Source organism: Trachurus trachurus, assembly GCF_905171665.1.
Source record: "Trachurus trachurus genome assembly, chromosome: 15".
Taxonomy (NCBI): domain Eukaryota; kingdom Metazoa; phylum Chordata; class Actinopteri; order Carangiformes; family Carangidae; genus Trachurus; species Trachurus trachurus.
This window is the reverse complement of record NC_139906.1, coordinates 27359551-27382217: the sequence shown is the minus strand read 5'-3', so window position 1 is coordinate 27382217 and position 22667 is coordinate 27359551. Positions and strand designations below refer to the sequence as shown.

The window sequence follows — 22667 nt, the reverse complement described above, 5'->3', positions numbered from 1 at the left end:
ATGTCACTATGGGTTTGTGTGTGGTTGTTGTGTGTTCTCACCTTCTCCCATATCAACGGCTCTTTTCAGCACCTCCTTGAACAGAGCAGTGTCTTTCTCCCAGCCTCCTGCCTGAACCTCACAGCGGTGAGCCTTCGACAGGAACTGCAGGGCCTGAAACCCCCAGAGAAGCACCACAGTTAACACCACAGTTAGCCACAACAAGTACAACAGTTAGCCACAACAAGTACAACAGTTAGCCACAACAAGAACAACAGTTAGCCACAACAAGTACAACAGTTAGCCACAATGTTTTGCCATGACAGTGAGTCATCATGGTAATTTGTCACACTTAAATGGTTAAGATCATCAAACAAATTTTGAAATTAGACAACGACAATCCAAGTCAACTTAAATGCAGTTTTTAAATGATGATTTCACTTTTTAAGGGAAAAAAGCTACCCAAACCTACTTGGTCCTATGTAAAAAAGTAATTGCCCCCTTGTTAAATCATGAACTAACCCTGATAAACGTATTTTTTTTGGAAAGCTGAGTTCAATTTCACTCTCCACACCCAGGCCTGATTACTGCCAGACCTGTTGAATCAAGAAATTATTAGAACTTCAATAGAACCTAGTTCATGATTTAACATCCAATTACTTTTTCACACAGGGCCAGGTAGGTTTGGGTAGCTTTTTTCCTTTAATAAATGAAACCATCATACAAATACTGCATTTTATATTTACTTGGGTTATATTTGTCTAATACTATGATCACCATATCATATTATGTTATGAATATTATGATCCTTAACATTTAAGTGTGATTAATATGCAAAAAAGTAAGAAATCAGGAAGGGGACAAATACTTTTTCATGGCACTGTAGGTACAACAGTTAGCATCAGTTATGGCTTCCTTTACTCTGTAACTGGTTCTGGGGTTTTAAAGGGATAGTTCAACATTTTGGCAGAATGGCCCATTGCCATAATAATAGTTTTAGGAGTAGGTTAGTTACCTTTAATTGTCGGTGCAAGCTATTTTTAGAACGGCGGAGCAGAGCTGCGAGCTGCTCAGAGCTACGCTACGGAGGCTCATGGGATTTCTTGGTTTCCCTCATCAAACTCATCAAATACACAATCCAACAACTCCAAAACGCTCTGGTGGACAAGTTGTGACCTGCACATTCACCACGCTATGAGATAATAATGGAATGACGGAGTTGTTTTAGAGGTAAATGCAGAGACTGCTTGCTGAAAAACTGCCCCCGACGGGAACGCACATCAGCAGTTTTGAATTTACCTCTTAAACAACTATGTAGAAATCCCATTAGCCTCCATAGCATAGCTCTGAGCAGCTCGCAGCTCTGCTCCGAAGTTCTAAAAATAGCTTGCATCGACAATTAAAAGCAACAAACCTACTCCTAAGACTATAGGGCTTATGGCAATGGGCCAATTTGAAAAAACATGCCTTTAACTATTGCCTGGTTCAGCTAACTATGATTTGTGGCTCTCACCTTCTCATTGTCCTCTGGGTTGGTGCTGTGACCGTCACCGTACAGCAGGGCGTACTGCCGCCATATCTCCGAGTCGCTGCTGTGGCGGGAGCTGACCCGACCCAGCAGCTCCTTCACCTTGGCCTGGTGGGTCACCGCCTGGACCCCGTGGCTGTCCGTCAGGTTCTCCACAACAGCTCGCACCAGTATCTGTAGAATCTGCCATTGGGGAAAAACAAACCACACGCATCAGTATCAGTCCTGTAAACACAATGTAACAGAGCGCACCATCCATGGGTCAAAGCTGTTCTGTTTACTGAATCCTTTGTTGTACATGTGTGAGAAAGGGAGACTGAGAGATGATCATGTCATGTGAGTCAGTCAAGGTCTAACAAGTTAATAAAGTTTTGAGTTCAAGGAAACTAACACTTCAGTCCATGTCAGGATTACTGTTTCATTTTCTTCTATCTTTAGGAGATTTATCTCTCTCTCATCACTTCAAGGGATGTTCAACTTTTCACTGCAGCAACAATTAATGCGAATCAGCTTGAAGGCTATAGACGAGATATGATCTGTAATGTCATGTCACCCTGCAACTTCTGATGGGTACATCCCCAAAGGCTCAAAACACCGGCTCCTGGAAACTGGAGGCTCGTGACAGATCAGGTGAATATACAATATTTAGCGGGCAGAGGAGGCCAAAAGCAGTGATGCAAAGACTAACACATGTGGATGTCATCGTAAAGATAATATTTGCCTCTGATGTCGGTGACATTTCCTGTGATGTGAGTGAAATGAATGCCAGTAGTACATGTAGGACTTTGTGAGCTATGCTCTGCTGTCCATCACTGAGTGGAAGATGTGGATTCAGTTAGAGTGTGAAATTAGGTGGAAAAGTAATGAGATCTCTGTCAAAACAAAGGAGACGAACACAAATGACAGGAGGGAAGTTTCTCTGACGCTCATTCTGAAGTTCAAAACTTAAAGGGATAGTTCAATATTTTAAAAAAGGAAGAGCGCGCACACTTAAAAAGAAAAAGAAGCAGTCAGGAGGTGCTCGGCTAGTAAAACAATTTAAAAAGAACAAGAAGCCAGCAACACTCAGTGTCTTTCTGATGTCTTTATTGCCTCACAGGTACAGGCAACTACTAGTTGACCAATGGGTCAATTTGTCAAAATGTTGAACTATCCCTTCTTTTTTTTCAGTTTCAGTTTATTCAATTAGCATTTTATCTCCCCCCCTTCTCAACAGATGGAATTCACTCAATACACACAATTACAAAATACAATGAGGAGTGCTAATCGAAAAGGTGTAGGCTGAAGCTCATGCTTATGCCTACCCTTTTTACCAAAACAAATGAGAAAAGAGATAAAGAGAGAGAAAAAACAAAACAAAAAACAATCAAACCAAAAACAAATTCAACAAGGCAACTTTTAGACTACATGGTCTAAGTTATACCATAAGAATTCAGATCAAACAAGCATTTAGCTTTAATGTATGTACAGTTTGTATATACTGTATGAATTGTATGTGTGATTGTGAGCACAAAGCTGAGCCACGTGACCCCATGGAGCCTCTAGCAGCCAGTCTGAGCCACAGGGAGTTGTTTCTCTGCAGGTATTTGCTTGAAAGACATAAATTATTACATGCCAGAAGGAAGTAATTAATATCCCTGAAAATGCTGCCGCCGGCTGCTCTGCCTTGTTTATTCAAAGACGGTGGTTCATTTTCTACTTTGAATGCAGTGGTGGATGTGTAATTACTCAGATGTGATGGGGGCTCTTCTTCCGGTGGTTGATAATTACTCTTCATATGTAACCACAATAAAAGATTCATTTCAACAACAGGAGAGAACAAGCTCTGTCTTTTGAAATCATTTTACTGGCTGTGAGCAGAGAGTTCATCATCCTCACCGTTTACTTTCCAGACACATGAGGAGAAGTCTCCAGTGAATTTGATGTTTCAATCCCTTGTTTTATATGCTCCATATTTAACACAATAGTTCTACTTGTCCTCAATCATGTGCATCTATTAAACACTTCTGTAACTAAAGACCTAGAATCAGCCCCTCATTGGTCGTCTGCCTCCACCCCTGTTAATCCACAGTCAGATTAAATATGAACCATTTGTGTGACAGTTTGTCATTATTGCAGAGTGAAGTCTTGAGTTACAGCTAAAAACCGACCTTGACCACCAAAATCCAATCAGTTTGTCCTCGAGTCCCAGCGGCCATTTGTGCCAAATTTGATGAAGTTCCATCAAGACATTACTGAGACATCACGTCCACGAGAGACGTACAGACAAAGTTCTTCAATATTCTGTGTTGGTCGCCGGCACCACTATCACAGATTGTCCTGAGCTCCGTCTCTTCACATCCAAATGGCTGCCTCACACAGCGGAGCTCTGCCTCCCTCATCATCATATCATCGGACCACACTAAACTTCATCATATTTGGCCTTAAAGGTGTACAGAAAAGAAAATTGAATTTAAGCCCACTCTGGATCATAAAATTAATGTAATAACTCATCTATCAGACGTTGTAGGCCAAACTTTGTGCAAAATTCTATTTTTGAGTGAATCCGGGATGAAAATGTGTAATTTTTTTTCCGCATTGGATAATGCAGGCGCACGGATTATACGTCAGCCTGCTCACGATTCACCAGCCACTGATATTGGATCCGTCATCCAACATTCAAACGAGACAACACACACGGAGCTCGGTCTCGCCCCAAGCTTTGAATATCCAGCCCACTCAATAACGACCAATCAAATTATTTTTCCTTACTCGGGTAAACTCGTGCGGCAACTCAGGGACAAACGGCCATTTCTGTACACCTTTAATAAATCATTCTGCAGACCACAGAAAGAGAGATTACATCAAACCAATGTTTTTTTTTACAACTTTTTATTATTTTCCTTTTTTTTCTTTTAATTTGACCACTTTTTTTTTTTTTTTGAAAGTTTTTAAGTTTTTTTTAATTTTTTTTTTTTTTTGAGAATTTTTACCACTTTTTTCTAGAAATGTTTAAACGTTTCTGGAGAAATTGTACCACTTTCTTCCAAAAAAATCCACGCCATTGGCCATTTAGTCAACATATACATTGACTAAAAAAGTAATGTTCTTCAGTCTCAGAACAATTATTTGTGTATTTCTGGTGTTTGCTTCAAAATTTTGTCCAATGGGGGTTTATCGTCTAATTTGTGTCAATGTAAGGGTCCTCGATGTAAAAAAAGTTTGAGAGCTACTGCTCTAGTGCCCTGCACGGGCCTAGAATCTGGGACAGGTTTACGGAATTCTCAGGCGAAAGGATTAAGTTAAGTATGGATTTATCTAATTATTTAAGTGACTGAGCGCGACACAGCTGCAGCAGCGCACAAAAGTTGCACTTCCCCTTCACCCTCAAGGGTTGTGATGAGTTTAAACTGACTCCAGTACTGAGCTGTTCCCCTGTTGTTGCCTGTTGTCCTTAGTTTGCCATCTCTAATCTTTTTATTTATGATATCCAGTTTGTGGTGGGACTCGGGAGTGGGATCGGTGTAATGTGATGTGAGTGACAGTAATGTGAGGGAGGGGTCAGGCTCTACTACACTCTCTAACAGTGTGAACATCACTGTCTGACATTTAGTCAGTGAGATTTCTCTCTACTGAGTTGTCAACAGTTCACCTTTGAGTCAGCTGACATCAGATGTATTTATTAAGATGAGCTCATTTGGTCAACTTGACATGTTCTCTCCTCCCCTATTAGGTCTGGATATTTGAATTCAAGACACAAAAATACAGTTAGAAAATGTCTAAAAAGTCTAAAGTCAAAGTGATTGATCTGTTAAGTCAGTTAGTAGTTAGGTTACCGGGTACTGAACTGCAGCAAAAAAAAGTCCAAGAAAAAAAGAGAAAACAAGGTTCAAGCCCGGCCCGTACCTGGACGTCCTTGTAGTTTTCCCTGAGGTCCATCAGACGGTGGTAGGCTTTGACGGATTCAGAGAAGTCCCCGATGTCGGTGCTGACGGCGATGAAGTTCTCCCAGATCTGCCAGTGTTCGTAGTTACACTTCAGAGCCTCCTGCAGGGTGAGGAAGGCTTTGTTCCTACAAGCGGAGGACAATGGGAGGACACAAACAGAAGGAGGAGAGACAGTACAAGACAGATCGGAAGACAAAACACAGGAAGAGTTTGGAGTTCAGCTTGAGGACAGAACAGACAGGAAGAATAAACTTAGCATGAATGTGTAGACATAAACAAGAGATGTGATAGCAGGTGCAGAGTGATATGTGATAAGTAGGTCTATATTTATGGACTTCCATCATAAACATAATGTCCCTTAATCTTTACTATCACTACTGAACCTCCAGCCTTAATCTAAACCTACTCCGGGTTTGAAGATTGAAATGTGTTGCATCCTGTCTGAACATGCTGTCTGGACCATGGACTTGTGTGCTTTTGGGTCATTGGTTGATTGATTAGTTATTAGCTTTTTTTTTCCTGCTCCAAACTATCGTTATTATATTGGCCTTTAAAAATCCACTATCATTAATTATCTTGATTAGCTGCCAACTCGGGAAGTGTCTCTGTAAGGACCGTCCTTATGGTCAAAGCTGAGCTCGCCACTTCGTGCCTGTCCACCAGCAGACAGCCGTCCCCCAAGTGAGATCTATTCAGCCTAACAAGTCACTTTGAAGAAATATTTCAACATCTTGGCAAATTGGCCCATTGCCATAATCTCTATAGTCTTGGGGGTATGTTACCTTTAATTGTCGGTGCAAGCTGTTTTTCGATCGGCAGGGCAGAGATACAAGCTGCCAAAATGTTGAACTTTCTATTTATTTTATTTTATTTAAAGGTTTATTTGGAATGGGACCTCACATATTCATGAACATACAAAAAAAAAACAATTAATTGCTGTAAATATGTCGGATTTAGCTGGAAGCTAATTTCCATCCGCAGTCCCATGGTACATAATTAAATAAAATTACACTCAGACATTTAAAACGATAGACAATAACCTCCGTAGGGTGAACTTTCTCTTTAAACCTGAAGTGCTCTTGTTATCTAACACAGAGCTCTGAACATTGTTTGTTTTCCTTGTACATTTTAGCATATAAAAAGTCTTTCTATAAAGTCTCAACCATCAAACTGTCATTTAAACTTAAAGGTTTGTCCATTCTGACCCACACAGCTGTCACACCTTCAATTCAGTGTCATGTCGGATAGATCTGCACCTGAAGCTTGGCCAGCAAGTGCAGATCCACTGCTCAGTAGTTCATGTTTGTTAAACTAATGAAGAGAATAATCCACTTACACCTCAATCCATTCTAAGATATGACGCACACACACACACACAAACTCCCTCTGGAAGCAGGTGAACACACACTTCAACAAGGTTTCCAGCCACACTCAGACTCACTTCTTCCGGAGGCGGATGTAAGCTGTGGACAGGTTGTTCCATCCCTCTGCGTTCTGAAAGGAGGACGAGACAAGAGGGAGAGAAAAGAGTGAGGTAGAAAGACAACACCAGACAAGAGGGTTGTGCTGCATGCTGTGTTTTCAACTGTGTGTATGTCTGAGTGTGTTGGACAGACACACAACCCACTCTGGTTCACATTAAGAGAATAAGAGAGCAGGAATGTTATGTGAAACACTGATGGGAGGACCGTGATGTTATGATGTCCTTATTGGGATGTCACCATTATATTTATTTTATTGGTACGATTATTGTCAGAGAAATAATCATGATTATGATGATCATTATATTCAATAATTTAACAACACTATGAATGTGTAAAATCAAATATAGTCAAAATATAATTGCATTACCAATTATATAAACAAATTATTTAAAGTATCTTTACAACCAATTATTAATCCTTCAGTGGGAATGTTTGAAGTTTAAAAAAAAAAAAATCTTACAAATGAGGCGCTAACATTTAAATTCCCACCAGTTCAGTGTTACGTTGGGTAAATTGACATTAACATAATTAATGATGATGATGATGATTCATATTGTTCATAATGTTGCATAACTTGGTTTACATTCAGTGCACTGATCTTTTTGGAAAGTGACGCTATTTAGGAATCTTTACAATTAAATAATTGTGGCGTTTAATACTGCGATTGATTGTGAAAACAAGTAATTGTGACATCCCTACCTAATATTTTTTTTGTTCTATGTGTGTGTGTGTGTATGTGTGTGTTGTTATATTTCATTCTGTGTGTGTAGGTACTCACATCTGGCTCCAGTCCCACACACCTCTGGAAAGCCCTGGCAGCTCCTTCATAGCCCTCCAGAGTAAAGTAGGCACATCCGAGGGAAAACCACACGCCAAGCTGTATACACACACACACACACACACACACACAGAGGGAGAGAGGAAACACTGCAGCTTGAATCCACATCCATGCAAAAAAAGTGAACATTTCAGACGTGTCATCCATACAGTACTCACACTGACATGCCAACACCATGTTAGCTCATGGTGTTGGCATGCAGTAACCCAGCTGAGGATGATGGGAGGTGTCATGAGTTAAACAGACATGAGGTCATGAAGTAAAGAGACCCTGAGAGCAGAGCACACCGACATCAGAGGGGTCCTGTATGGCAGGGCTTCCCAACCTTTTTATCCCCGCGGATAAAATGTTACCATGGCGGCGGCGGCGGGGTCCAAGTGGTGACTTTTTTTTGGATGAGCAGTGTATATTAGATTTGTCCAGTTTATTTTCCAACTCACCCCAAAATAGCTTGATGGGGTTGAGGTCCAGACTTTGTAAATAATTTGGCTTCTTCTGTGAAAAACACAATTGTGTGACACTGACAGAAATAGGCCTTGCTTGTTTTTCGTTACGAAAATGACTGATGATTAAAGGCCATTTCAACAAAAACAACTGAAACCTCTTAAAGTCCAAGTGTTCTAATAACTCTGGCCATCACTGTACTCCATGATGAACTTTGATGGATTCAATAACAACATGACCAGCCACCACACCCGCCCCAGCAGGGTCAGCGTGTCCTTGTACCTGCATGCCGTTGATCTTGAGTGACTGCTCAAAACAGTCCACACACTCCTGGAACTCCTTGTTGCGGAGGTGCAGCAGGGCTTTGGAGCGCATGGCTCTGGCGCTGCGTCGGCGCGACAGCTCCCAGGCCCGGTCGTAGTACTGATGCTCCCTCAGGATGTCCCCCAGGAGACAGTACAGGCTGGGCGTCTCCTTCTTCTCCAGCTCCCTGCGGACGATCTCCTCGGCCTGGGGACACGGACCACATCAGCATCATTTGATTTCGTCTTTGCAGACACAAAGTAGAACCGTTTTGATGCCAGTTTGTTGAACTAACGAGCAGCTCCTGTGAGCCCAGCACAGACATGTAGACAGTTTGAAACGTTACCTTGCCGTGCTGGCCCAGCCTCTCGTAGCAGATGACTGCGTCTTCCCAGAGCTCCAGCTTCTCGTACATGAGCAGGGCTGAGCTGGTGCAGCCCAGGTCTGTCAGCAGGCTGGCCAGCTGCTTCTGCAGGGGGGGGGACAACACACTGATCAGAGGTCACAGTCGTGCAAACGGCTCTGAGTCATCTGCATGTTGATGAATAGTCAGGGGACCAAAGTCTTTACAAGTGCATCTGAGTAAATCAGAACAGCATGGAAAGTTCATTTATTTCAGTTGTTCAATAGTCAAATAGTGAAACTCATATAGTATATAGATTCATTACACAGAGACTGGAATATTTCATGTCTTTATTTCTTTTAACTGAAACGATTGTCTTATATTTAATGAAAATACAAAATTTAGTAAATCAAAAAATTAAAATGAAATCCAAACAAACAAATGTATAGAGCAATGAAAGAATGGAACTCACTTCCAAATTATGTCACTCAACAAAAGAACATGACTGAAAGATTATTATCTAACAAGAAACTTCATTAACTCCAAGTTCTTAAAGCCCCAGTATGTAACTTATTTGGCTTTTTATTAGCAAAAATCAAATATTGCTTTCATAAATACGTATTTCACTGAAGTGGAATCACAGCCGCATACAAATGAAAGCTTTCTACCTTAGAATGAGTTGTTACAAGTCGTTACAAATACATAAGGGGGGGCGCACCGAACCGAGGCGGCCATGTTGCATCGGCAAACCAACCGGATGTCATTTTACTCAACGAGAGCAAGACGGTAAAACGTGGGTCAGGTAAACAATACGACATCACCATGACAACATATTGTCACGCCTGTATTGTTTTGCCTCGTGCTGGCGGACCACTTGTTTACATAGACGCTTGTTTATCCTGTTACATGCAGCGTCTGTTGTCTGTCTGACATCTGCCCCGATTTCACGTGAATGCAACATCAAGAATACGTTCCGATATGCAACCGCACCACTAGATGGGGGGAATTCCTACACAATGTACCTTTAAATATTCAATTGCTTTGCTGTAATGACATTTCTATAAGCTGACAGATTTAAACGGAAGAGCTTTAATGTATTGTTTGTGTTGTCCTTAGTATGTATACCCGACCTGTGCTTGTCTATATCGATTAACTTATTAAAACTGGTACGGGAGTGCGTGTTGTAATGTGTATGTATTGTTATATTGTGTGTGTTGCATGCATATGCATTTTGTATTGTGTTACCATGACATGGATGTTTGTATTGTCATGTGGAAATTGTGAATGGGTGCTGCTTGGCAAAAGTTAATGGGGGTCTAAAATAAACAACCAAACACCTGCAGAGGTTTCCTGACTCTGGTTCAGTAGCTCCACTGTCATGGAGAAGAGCTGACCTCCATCTTCTACTTTATTGAGATGCACCTGTACTGTTAGTTAGGAGCCATGGATGTCTCTACTACAAGTTAAAAGGTCAAAGGGTCACCAGACTCTGCAGGACCTTGAACAAATGGGAGCCACATCAACAGAAGGGTTGAATGGTTTTCTACAGCCCTGTATGTTTGAAAGCTGCTTTTTTTATACAACTGGGCAATGAATGAAAACCACGGCCCGCCTCGGAGACAGGAAATCTGCTGTCAAATTTACGACATGGTTTAGAAAATGGTCAGCAGTAATGTGAAATACACTGTGTGTGATGTGTAGTTATTGTTCTGTGTGTGGTATAAAACAAGTGTGAAAATTCCTGCGCTCCAAAGGTATAACACCGAACGTTTCTCTTGGGAACACACACACACACACACACACACAGAGTCATAAAGTTGCCTTCAGTGCTGTGGTAATGCAGAGCCTGGCTGTGCTGTGAGGACATGCATCACCGTGCTGCTGCAGTGCTCCTCCCTCCACCTCAGCCCACTTCCCCGTCCCCAGGCTGCAATAGGCGCTCTTCTATCCCAGCTTTATTGCTGTTATGACTTATTACACGCCACCTGGGTGATGTCTCCTACCCAACTCATCTCTCCTTCTCCAACACTCAGACTCTTCTCCTCCGCCTTCAATCTCTCTTTAAATCTTTCTATTACCACCGATTCTACTAGGGCTGTTTCAGTGTTTGTCTTCTGATGCCTGGTGGTTCAGCAAATATGTCACAAAACGTCACAAGTGGAGTTTTCTACAGCTCCTGGGGGAGCGTTATATATCCTGTTATACCCTTTATTGATTCAGAGATGTCACCTTCAGCTCTAAAAGCAAACTTATGATTATACTAAATAGAAAATGAACATTTTCTAACTTAGAGAAAGTCAGACTGAGGCTATGTGCAGAGCACAAATAATAAAACAATACATTAAAGTACTATAATAAGAGAGAGAGAGAGTCTGAACTCTGTACCCTCTATTTTAAATCACCCTCTAAAAAACAAAGAATAAAAAGTGAATTCAAAAGTGTTTTGACCTTCTCTGATGCAACAAGTTCTAACAGCTTATAACCTGCACTAGTAACCTAGGGTTCCTTCATGGCATAAGTGAGCATTTTGTTGTCATACAAGTGACAGAGACCCCACAGGACTGACTGCTGACTAGACAGCTGCTCCAAAAAAAACAAATTATGGCCTTAATCAGACTATAACCGGACAAACACGTTAGTTTGACTAATAACGGACTTCTTCATATCTGACTAAAACACCCAGATATTGTGATTGGAAACCGGTTTTCTTCTGCGTGTATAAGCCTTAATCTGACTGGAACTGGACGATGCATTCATACATGCTTCACAGTAGAGACGCACATTAAGCCGGCCAGTCAACAGAAAGAAAAAGAAAAAATAAGTGTCTGTTCTAATGCATCAGTGCCGATTCAGTGCATTTCACACAGTGCAACCAGCAAGAAGACGTGTTTAATAAAAATAAGTCCTTGGGGGGGCGGTGCGTGGCTAATGCGGCCGCCCCATGTAGAGGCTACAGTCCTCAATGCAGGCGTCCCCGGTTCGAATCCCGCGTCGGGCAGACCTTTCCTGCATGTAATTTCCCCTCTCTCTGCCTCCCCCTTTCCTGTCTATCTCACTATGTGCTATCAAATAAAGGCAAAAATGCCAAAAAAAATATACTTAAAAAAAAGAAAAAAAAAGAAAAAAGAAGTCCGTGTCCGTAAAGGTTCTCAGTCATCCAGGTCATCTTATTCTTGTGGAGTTGTAGTAAAAAGTCCAGTTGCTTTTTACTACAACTCCACAAGAAAAAGAAGTCCTTGGCTCAACACAACCGGACCCACACGTCCAGTCAGGAACTGTAGTTGAGAATTCCAAGTTATTTATTTCCAGTTATTTACCAGGTGAAAGAAAAGTCAACCGGAAAGTGGTCCGCATTAACCCATATCTCCACAACGCATATCTCCACCAGGACACTGGGACAGGGACAGAACTATGAGCACAGCTGGACATAGCTGTGCATGTAAACATGCTGACTGTTATTCCATCTGCTGCTACTGTCCACCACTGCAGTAAATAGACTGATATGTGATTGACAACTTTGACTTTCTTTGTTTCACAAGGTTCAAAGTTTCAGGAAAGTGACTGGATGGAGTGGACAGCCATGAACCGAGACACATGCTGATTTACATTCACCTCAGTGATCCTCTGACTTTTCATCTGCCAAGTCAACATTTAACTATGTCCAGTGTTTTAGGCTCGAAGCAACTACCTGGAATCAGTCACAGCTGTAGTTTGTGGTTTATGCTAATAATGAAATGCTTCCTCTATGCAAGCAGAAGCAGTCTTCTAATTATTATCATTATTAGCATCAGCAGGAGCTTTTCCTCATTACCTGTTCTCTTCCAGAACAGAGAGGGTTCAGAGGTGAACAGTCTCTAACTGTGTGAAAGCTGAATGTGTTTTTGAACATGTTTTCTTTTGTACCTGGACAGCCCATCTGGGTGGGGCCTGGCAGCAGTAGAAGAGTTTGAGGCGCTCGGTCATGGGACAGCTCTTGTCTTCAAAGTGGTCAACTACAGCCTGCAGAGGGAGGACAGGAGAAGAGTGTCTTTCAACAGGGGTAAGACATCCTGCAGAGCAACACTGGATCTAACCACACTGGGATTGTGCACAGTCTCCTAATGTGACAAGTTCACATTTACACACTGAGATGTGATCACAGCACATGTAAAACCAGTGTCATTTAAGAGTTGTGACGATTTGGCCAGCAAGTTCCCCTGACAACAAAACCTAACTAAAAATGAAGATGTGTTCATGGACTTACTGCAACAACCACCGTCCAACAATGTCAAGATTATAATGAACAGGTCCAGGGAAGAGGCAGTACACAGCTAATCTTGTGTGTGTTAACTATCTAGATTTTGTTTTTTTTGTAGTGATTAAGGGGTGGGAACTGAAAAGTTTGGCTTCCTCCTGCTCTTTTTCATTTAAATATTGGACTTGTTCTTTGGGACACTACAACGTGTTACTTATTTTATATGCCTTTGCTCTCTCTCTCTTTTTAATATGTTCGAAATAAATAATAATCAAATCAAATTATTTGACATTCACACAGTCTGAAGGTAAAAATATCAGCGAAAAGGAACAGAGGAACATGAGAACAAGAACAAAAGCAAACTCTTCCCATCTGTTCTTACCTGGGTTTGCATCATGGCTCTCTCAACACAGCGGGACCTTCCTCTTTCCAGTTTGGTTCTGAGACAAAGCGCCGTGACCTCTACAGCCCAGAACTTGGGCTGAGACAGAATACACTGCAGAATGACAATAGGGAGGGAGAAGAGAGAGATCAGTCAGCATCAACTCAGTCAGGATCAGGAACTCATGGACTGGAGCTTCAGTCTGTCCAGGTCCAGTCACTTACAACACATCAATGCTGGTTATTACAGTTTTACAACTTTCATTAGTTTTTATTTTTATTTAGTTTTTCAGTTTGTTTTTTTATTTCAGTTTAGTTTTAGTTAGTTCAACAAGTGATGAAGCTGTTTTAGTTTAGTTATTTTTGAGATATTGACTAGTTTTTATTTAGTCTCAGTTTTAGTTTTTCAGGTTTTGGTAGAAAGCCTCTGTCAGACCTCTGAAGATGGACTTCCACATTTGTGGAATTTTTCCCTTTTAGTTTCATCCCATAATGTTCCCATCAGTCGTCATCACGTTACATCACTCTTATCTACCTGTGGGTGGTAGTCCAAGTCGTCCCATATTGAGCTGTGGTATTTTCTTCCTGCAGCTTTAACATCTCTAAGAAAACTACAACTAAGCTGATGCTATCTGACCAAACTTTAGTTTTAGTTAGTTTTGAAAAGTTCACTGTAGTTTTTATTTAGTTATCAATTTTGGAAAAATTGACATTTTTATTTTTATTTCAGTTTACTAAATATTTTTTCACTGCTAGTTTTAGTTTTAGTCTTAGTTTCAGTAAACTATAATAACCCTGGTCAGAACCAATCAGAATTCTGCTTTGGATACAATATTCCTCTAAACCTGTAATTATGCATCCTACAATTATATTTTCCGACTAATACACTGACACAATGAACAGCCATCAGAACTTAATAAAGAACACCATACGATTACCTACAGTATAACATCACTTAATACATATTCAGTATTGGGCTGATTCCCTCAACAAACCCCACCACATCTAATCATTTTTATGTTTCCACACAATATTGTTAAACCCACAATGAGCTTAATTACTTCCTCATAATCCACAGAAAAATTCTTCTCATAAAACATCTATGCAGGAAAATGACTGACAGATTGATAGATAGAAGCTCCAGGAAATAAGAAACAGAAAACAATGTGTCTTTAAGAGAGAGAGGAAATTGTAATTTCTACTGTATTGCTACACAATAGCTGCAGGACAGAGTTATATAAACACTGGAGAAGTATTGAGTTTCCACTGACCAGGACTTGTCTCTAATATTAACTTATTCCTGCTACACTCAGGGCAAGTAAAGCACTGCTTGAGATTTTATTAAATCTCCTCCATCTTTACTTCAAACTCTCAAACTCCAGAGTGTCACAGGAGAGCTGTTACCTCTCTTTCCATTACTCCACATTTAGCTCCATCATAAAAGCTCTGATGCTTTGAATGAAGACCGTTCATTTCAGACCGCTCACTTTCTTTGTGTCACCTCGGGCGTCATCGGTTACCTTGACGAGTTCAGCCCAGAGAGCTGAGCAGGGCGCTGGGTGTACAGTAGATCGTACAACTGGCTGAACGTCCACAGCAATGATATTAACATCACAGAAATAAAATAACATCCTCTTAAAGGGATAGTAGCATTTTTTTAAAAGTGGGGTTGTATGATCTACAAATAGCCCCTAAGTACTTTAATTGCAGTAGAAGACTCTCTGCACTCCTCCCGTTAGCAACACCAGCCCATAGCCCTGCCCAGAGATTTACGACATACATTGTTGTGAATGGACCCAAACGGCCTATTTTCGCGGCCTAAAAGAGGTTTTACGTGAAAAAAAATACACAGTTCCATTGTTCACTATAATAACATTTTTCCAGCCCTTCAAAGTGCAGGAAAAACACAGTTTTTATTTGGACCTAACCAACTCACGTATCTCTCTGCCCAGGGTTAGCGCCCGCTGATCAGCAGTTGGTTAGATCCAAATAAAAACTGTGTTTTTCCTGCACTTTGAAGGACTGGAAAAAATTATATTATAGCGAACAATGGAACTATGTATTTTTTTTTCCAGGTAAAACCTCTTTTAGGCCACGAAAATAGGCTGTTTCTTTGGGTCTGTTCACAACAATGTATGTTGTAAATCTCTGGGCAGGGCTATGGGCTGGTGTTGCTAACGGGAGGAGTGCAGAGAGTCTTCTACTGCAATTAAAGTACTTAGGGGCTATTTGTAGATCATACAATCCCACTTTAAAAAAATGCTACTATCCCTTTAAGATGGGTAAAGTTATATACGTAAAGAGAAGAAACAGTGGGATGAGTAGAAAATTTCCCAACCTGGTGAGAGGCAGCGGTGATGTCTTCCCCCTCTTACAGGACTTAGCTGTCCTCACTTTAATGAGACAAGCAGCGAGTGCAGTGAGAGCAGCTCATTATTAAAACCTATTACAGCCTTTAAGTCTTAATGTGTGCGCTGCGGTGATAATGTGCTGTATGATGGTCGGACAGCTCGGTGCTGCAGCTTCAGATGAGCTGATTAAAGACAGCAGGGGGGAGGGATGCTCAGGTTTTTATCTCAACTATCTCAACAACAAAAAAAGAAACAGGTTGCACCATGTTGCACCACTGCACTGATGAGAAGAGAAACACCAGCCAGTGTAGAGACTGAGCGGACCAAACAATGTTAGTGGAAGCTCTGCAGGTCTGATCGGACGATGACGCTGAGCACTTCAAATCAAATGATTAGTCAGAGCTTAGACTTTGTCAGCATCTTCAGCATCAACAAACTTGTTTTACTCTGTTGTTGAATCTAATGACCTGATGCTTCTCTCGGCCTTACGGTGATGCAGAGTGGAGAAGACACAGGTCTGTTTGGGAGCACGCTTGACAGGTGGAGGAATAATTTATTTGAGGCGCTGGGTCTGCTGATCCAACCTGAGCAGACACCAGCCTCAGACTGAAGCCTGTGGAGCAGCTGCAGCGAGTGAAACACGCTCCGACGTGACGGAGGAGACACGGCACACTGTGCGAGGTGGAGCAACGCTATGAAACCTCGAAAACAGAGACTCTGTTCAATCTGTTCATTTGTCACTTCAGAGTGTTTTTTTTTTTTTTTATGGCTGCGACTCATCACTTCCTGCACAGATGTTCACATTTAAAGGGGAACTATGCAAGTCCGGTCTCTTTTCCTCTGTTCTGCTAACCCTCCTCCTGGCCATGTGCATTTGTTTTCAACGAAGCCAGTGAGAAATCAATCCATAGAGCGGAGGATAACGTAAAATATCATATACAATGTTAGACTGTGTATATTTGTGTAGTCTTATCCGTCATAAACAAAGATTACGGGTTAAGCGGCGCGTTTGTGTCGCAGTGCTACAGAGACGAGAGCTGGGACACCGGGTCGGAGGCTCTGATCTTACAAGGTTGGTTTTCAGCCAAGAGACACTAGGTGGAAGGCAGAGAGCCTCCATTCTCCATGGAACTAGTTACAAGTCATTTATTATTTCATTATTACTCCAGAGCTGTTTGTTGTTGAAGGTAAAAAATCTTCCATAGTTTCTCTTTAAAGTGAAAATCATGGTTTGCTACAAATAGAAAAAAAGCCAAAAGTCCTGGCTGTGATGCTGCACTGATGGAGTCAGAGTCATTAGACTAAATTAAACAGGTGAAGCATACTGTAACACAATCCCTTACCTTGTTAGCTTTTACATTTACTTTGAGTCATTTGGCAGATGCTTTTATCCAAGTGAGGAACATCAGTAGCTTCGGTGCAGTAGTAGTGTATTAAGTGCTACATCTATTTAATAAGTGGAAGGGGATTATATGAAGGAGGTGCAGTGAAAGTGCACAGTAAGTGCTACTTAAACAGGTATTAGGAAAGGACGTACTCCTAGAGTTCTGACAGGACTCACTGGCCTGTTCCACCACCAGGGAACCACAGAGGAGAACAGTCTAGACTGAGAGTCTCATGAGCAGGGATGGAATCACGGCATTCTTTGGAGAAGGAGGTCAGTACTTTAAGAAAACAAGGCTGAAAGAACAAGTCGAAGTAAAACCGTGCAGATCCAGACGTTGCTCTGAAGGCAGCACCAGTAGCCAGTGTTGGTCAGTGAGTGGCTGGGGGACATGCTGCTAGAAGACCACTGCAGTGGTCGAGGTGAGAGATGGAACCGTGGTCTACACCAAGAGCTGAGTGGAGTACTGACTGAATGGTACTGACTGAACCCTCATACACTTATTGTGGATGTTCTCTCTAGGGCTGTCCCGATTATCATATTTTGATAATCAAAGCTTCGCGGACATAAAATTGATCAAAATCGAAGCTTCGACGGCGTGATCGTAACGTCTGACGGGGGGGCGGGGCGGCGGCGGCAACGACCGCAACGTCTGACCGGGGGGGGGGGGGGGGGGGGGCGATCGTAGTGGAAATAATGAAAGTAATGGCAAACAAACACTGCATATCTCCAAAATCAGGCAGGTTTCCAGGATGCCAAGTAGCCTACTCATTTTAATGTAACAATTGCCGATGAGAACTGGTGTCAAAAAGGAAAAAAAAAAAAAAAATCGATCACGGACTTCATGATCGATTACCATGGCAACGAACGAAGCTTCGATTTTTTTGGGGGTCAGCCCTAGTTCTCTCAGCCCAATGTAAAGGGGGACCAGACTATTCCACAGACAGACCTTTGAGGAAGGTGTTGATAAAGATGAAGGGACCTTCACCTCTTCTCTATAACAAGATGGGATCAACCCCACAACACTGGATTCTTTTCTTTTTTCTTACATATATTCGAGGATGATATCAACTAATTAACTGTAATAATATCACCTTTCCTCTGAAACACCTTCTGCTACGTGAGGTCAGGTCATAACTTCAGATGCTCCTCCAGGAGAGCGTCAGGAGTCGGGTATCGGTGACGACAGCCAGACATGTGACAACCATCTAACCAGCCTGCAGATTCCTGGATCTACATGTAGGCTGGGAAGATGCCTGCTCACAGAGCCAGCAGCTGCAGCAGCTCTCCTCAGTCACACACACTACAATAAGACATAACAATACAAAGTACCACTGCTCAGACTGAGCTCCTAGCTGGATGGATCCATCATAACTTCAACCCCACGTTTTAGATCATCGATCATTAGCTACGTCAGGATGATCAAAATGATGCTGGACAGTCCAGTCCAGTAATTTACTACTACCAAAACTGAGACAATATGAGAGGAAGAAACTGCACATGTGGACAAAACAAAAACAGTTCTGTCCAAATGAGGAAGTCCCCCATGGAGGGTCAATGCTCACTATGTTTAAAGGGATACGCCAACATTTTCTTTTCGTGTTTTGCCTCACTCCCGAGTCCATGACCAGCAGATAGACACCATCCTTTCAACTGTGCCTGCCCTAACAAGGAAGATACGGGCAGAGCTGGCGCACCGCTAATTAGCTTAGCTCAAACGCTGGAAGTGCATAGGTAGTGTTAGCCTGCCTCCTACCTGAGCCAAAATCAGCAGTGAGAAGCTGATTTCATTTTTGCTTTAAACTCTGTAAATATATCACTTTATCGACATTTCAAACATTTTTAGGCGAGAAAGTAGCCGTTTAGATCAGCAGTGTGTCGTTAATTTGTCTAAATACCAGCTGTTTACAATTTTGTTCAGCTTGTTTAATTCGGCGCTACTCAAGCTAGCCGTTGTGACCAACGCACTTCCGGTTACTTTCACAAAATAAAACACCCGTTGCCCTTTACATACAGAAAACCATGACGATAGAATTTGTGCTTTTACTTTGAAATAGGAAGCTAACCTACCCTCGATGTAGCTAGCTTGAACCAAAATAAACCGTCTTTGCTTGAACCCTCCGTTTTGACCGATCTCGTCCCGTTACCGGCATTTGACCGCTCAAGATGCCTTACCGGAGAGTTTTGTCAGCTCTGAGACGAAGATCGGCCCGCCGGTTTCCGTTTAAAGTTGCTGAAGAGTTTCTCTGTTGACTTTAGGTGGAGGCAGGCTAACACTACCTATGTACTTCTAACGTTTGAGCTAAGCTACTTACGGGCGATACAGGCTCTCCCTTGTTACTGCACGCACAGTCAAAAGGACGGTGTTTATCTGCTGGTCATGGACTCGGGAGTGAGGCAAGACACGAACATTTTTTTTGGCATATCCCTTTAAGTGTGGGGTCAGATGGTTGAACCACCTAAAAATCAGTTTCCTGAGCCTGGTCTGCTGCTGGTACCACCATGTTTTCCTTCTGAGTCGCTTCCTTTTTTTCTTCTTTCATCTTCTCCTCTCTGTGATTTAGAAACACATGGATGTTATCTCTGATCTCTGGTCTGTACAGCTGCCAACGCTGCCTTCAAACACAGAGGAGAGGCCCATCAGATAAGAGCCCAGTGCAGAAGCAGTCCCCAAGCCACAGCCCATGATCATAAGCCTTAAACACAAGGTTCAGTGGAGCAGAGGGGTGTTAACAGCAGCACGTCTTAAAAAAAAAAAAAGATGATAACCTTGAGCTCGGCCATGAACGATACCCTGAGTGCTGACTATCTTGTAAGATCCCTCCATTACTTTAACACAGGCTGAAATAAATATATAATTTCTACATCGGATAATGAGATATCTTTTTCATATAGATGGATAATTATAACAATATACATTTAGTACTGAGGAAGGGGATGCATTGAGCTTGTTTGTTATAGCTTCAATGATATATACAGTGCACTTTGGTGAGAATATTGCTGGTTTACAAGAAGTCTTCATAGGAAATCTTTTATTTTGAAGATCAATAAATAAACTTTGCTCACATCTGAATACAAAAAAATAAAAAAATAAAAAATAAAATGTTGGTTTATTTATTCATCATTTTATATTTGAGCTATAACTTGAAACTCTGCTGCCAGGCCACTTTCACCTCAACAAAGCTTTTGAATTATACATCAGACAGAGATCAACATCTCTGAGTCTGATCCACACACTCAGGACTGAACCGGCTGAACTTCACATCAATGTTTTACACTGTTAGCCTCACACACACGTTTATAAACTGCACCGAATTTGTGTGTGTGTATGTGTTGTGGGTGGTTTAAGTGCATTCAGCTACAGTCCACCAATATTACTCCAACAAACGCAGAGATTAGAATGTAATATGAGGCTTCATCGAGGCCCAACAGAGCCAATAACATGAGAACATGCGATCAATCACTGATAAGGGGCAGGCAGAGATAAGGTGATGCACATGTGAGGCAGTTGCAAATGTGTGATTATCTACAACAATGTTAAATCTCTCTGGGCTGAAGCCAAAACCTGCTTCAGTCACAGCTAGAACCACGGGAAACAAAATCCGGCTGTGATATCCTGACGCCTCTGTGGTTCCACAGATAACGTTCCCGTTGTCCTCCTCGGCCCATATAAACAGGAGCGAGCATCCAGGCGCCATGGATACCTGCACCAACCCACGCTCCCATTCACACAGCAGATTAGGAGATTTTACACTGCATCGCTGAGCTCTCTAGTTTATTCTTCCTATTAAATGGAAATCATCGGAAAAAAACATCTGAAATAAACTTCAACCATGAAACATTTTACTAAAAACTAAAAATTATCTATGTTCAACAGTGAATCAACAGTGCCCCACCCCAGTGTTTTTATGTTTCTTTTATGCGCACGTACTGTAGGCACACGTTTAAGTAAAATTTCCACTGCTATGTGCAGGGGACAATAAAGGTTTTCTGAAAAAAGAAGAAAAAAAAAAGACAAATGTGATTTGACATCAGTCCCTGAATATGAACTGGAGAATTATTTTGCTGATGATGAGGAGCCTCCATCACTCATTACGTTACATAACAGACAGGACATGTTGGATACCACTGACCTCCAGCTATATAACTAACTGTTAAGAAATGTTTGGGACCAACCGTATTCCCTCAATAGTAACCGGGGCCTTTATTTACACAACTGCCCAGGATACCCAGCCTTTATTGGAGGAAGGCTTTGATTTGAATGAGGCCTTTATTTCTAAATCTCTCCATTACACATTAGGGACTAAGCTCATCGTTTAGTAGTTCATCTTCATCTTCCTCACATGCTGTTATTTTCTGTCTCCGTTGCGAACGTTGTAGCAGTTCGCTCTCACTCAACTCAGATCATCATCAGAGCATTTTCCCAGCATGCCCTGCGGTCTGTCTCGGGCCCCGACCGGGCTCCGGACACGGCGGTACAAGGCTGGATGAGGTAGGCTTCACTCCGTCAGTCTTCACAGACAGTCCACAAGCATTGAAAGAGTTTTTGATCATATCCTTGTCAGTTTGTTCCAGGCGGCAGATTTTTTTTTTTTTTTGACCTGGCCTGTATTTGGGGCCGGCCTTTATTTGTTCGTGTAAACAACGCCCCCGGCCATGATATGAGACCCAGCTATTAACTAAAAACTGGCCACTATTTAAGGAACTACGGTAATACAGAAGGGTGTGTGTCTTTCCACATTATATCCTAATCAGCTGAGTTTATCACAGGTAGACGAGTCAAGGTGGAGAAACATTCCGAGTTCAAAGCAATAGAGGAATCTGACTTTAACTTCAAATGTCAGAGTGAAGTGTATAAATACTAATGTCAATGTGATACTTCAGATGAGGTAAACAAGGGAAAACATACCAATATATGAACAAATGAAGGTCTGACTACTCTGAGTGACTGACTGTCTGTAATGATCCTGTCATGTCAGAGTGCCACCAAGTGGAAGATGAATGTAAAAGTCATCTCTGTGGATTAGACCGACCTATTATTAGACAGAGTCAGAATGTATTTATATTGTATGAATCACACATCAACCTGCAGGGCTGAACAATGAACGCTGTAGTGTAAACACCTGCTGTTCCTCTATGGACCACTAGAGTGAGTCTCCAACAGTGAGCTGTCAACATGTCCAACTCCAGAGCAGTAAGAAATCTGACTTACAGACGTGAAGGCCAGAAGCTCCTCCTGAGTCAGTCTGTGGACGGGGTTGTTCTTCTGGAAGTCAGTGCTGCAAGACAAGACTCAGAGTTAAGACAGAAGAGTGTGGACCCTGTGGAAATGCCTTTAAATGGACAATACAACCAATAAAATCTACATTTCCAGTTGCCAGAAAATGATTATAGCACCTTCCCTCTAACCCAAAATGACTGGGTTTCATTCAGGAGGATGATATTTGACACATTTTTGCTCACTCCCTCTTT

At 41.9% G+C, this 22667-nt stretch overlaps 1 protein-coding gene across 1 annotated transcript in view; it reads right to left on the bottom strand.

Moving 5' to 3' along the window:
• ttc27 (tetratricopeptide repeat domain 27) overlaps positions 1-22667 on the bottom strand; it is a 64228-nt gene that overhangs the window by 6079 nt on the left and 35482 nt on the right. The window contains exons 9-18 of the mRNA XM_083987816.1: positions 22408-22474; positions 13462-13575; positions 12749-12844; positions 8849-8971; positions 8482-8709; positions 7696-7794; positions 6875-6927; positions 5393-5558; positions 1493-1690; positions 42-153 (exon numbers count right to left, since the gene is read on the bottom strand). Of these exons, the coding sequence (XP_083843942.1) occupies positions 42-153; positions 1493-1690; positions 5393-5558; positions 6875-6927; positions 7696-7794; positions 8482-8709; positions 8849-8971; positions 12749-12844; positions 13462-13575; positions 22408-22474 (1256 nt within the window). The remainder of the gene's footprint in view (positions 1-41; positions 154-1492; positions 1691-5392; positions 5559-6874; positions 6928-7695; positions 7795-8481; positions 8710-8848; positions 8972-12748; positions 12845-13461; positions 13576-22407; positions 22475-22667) is intronic.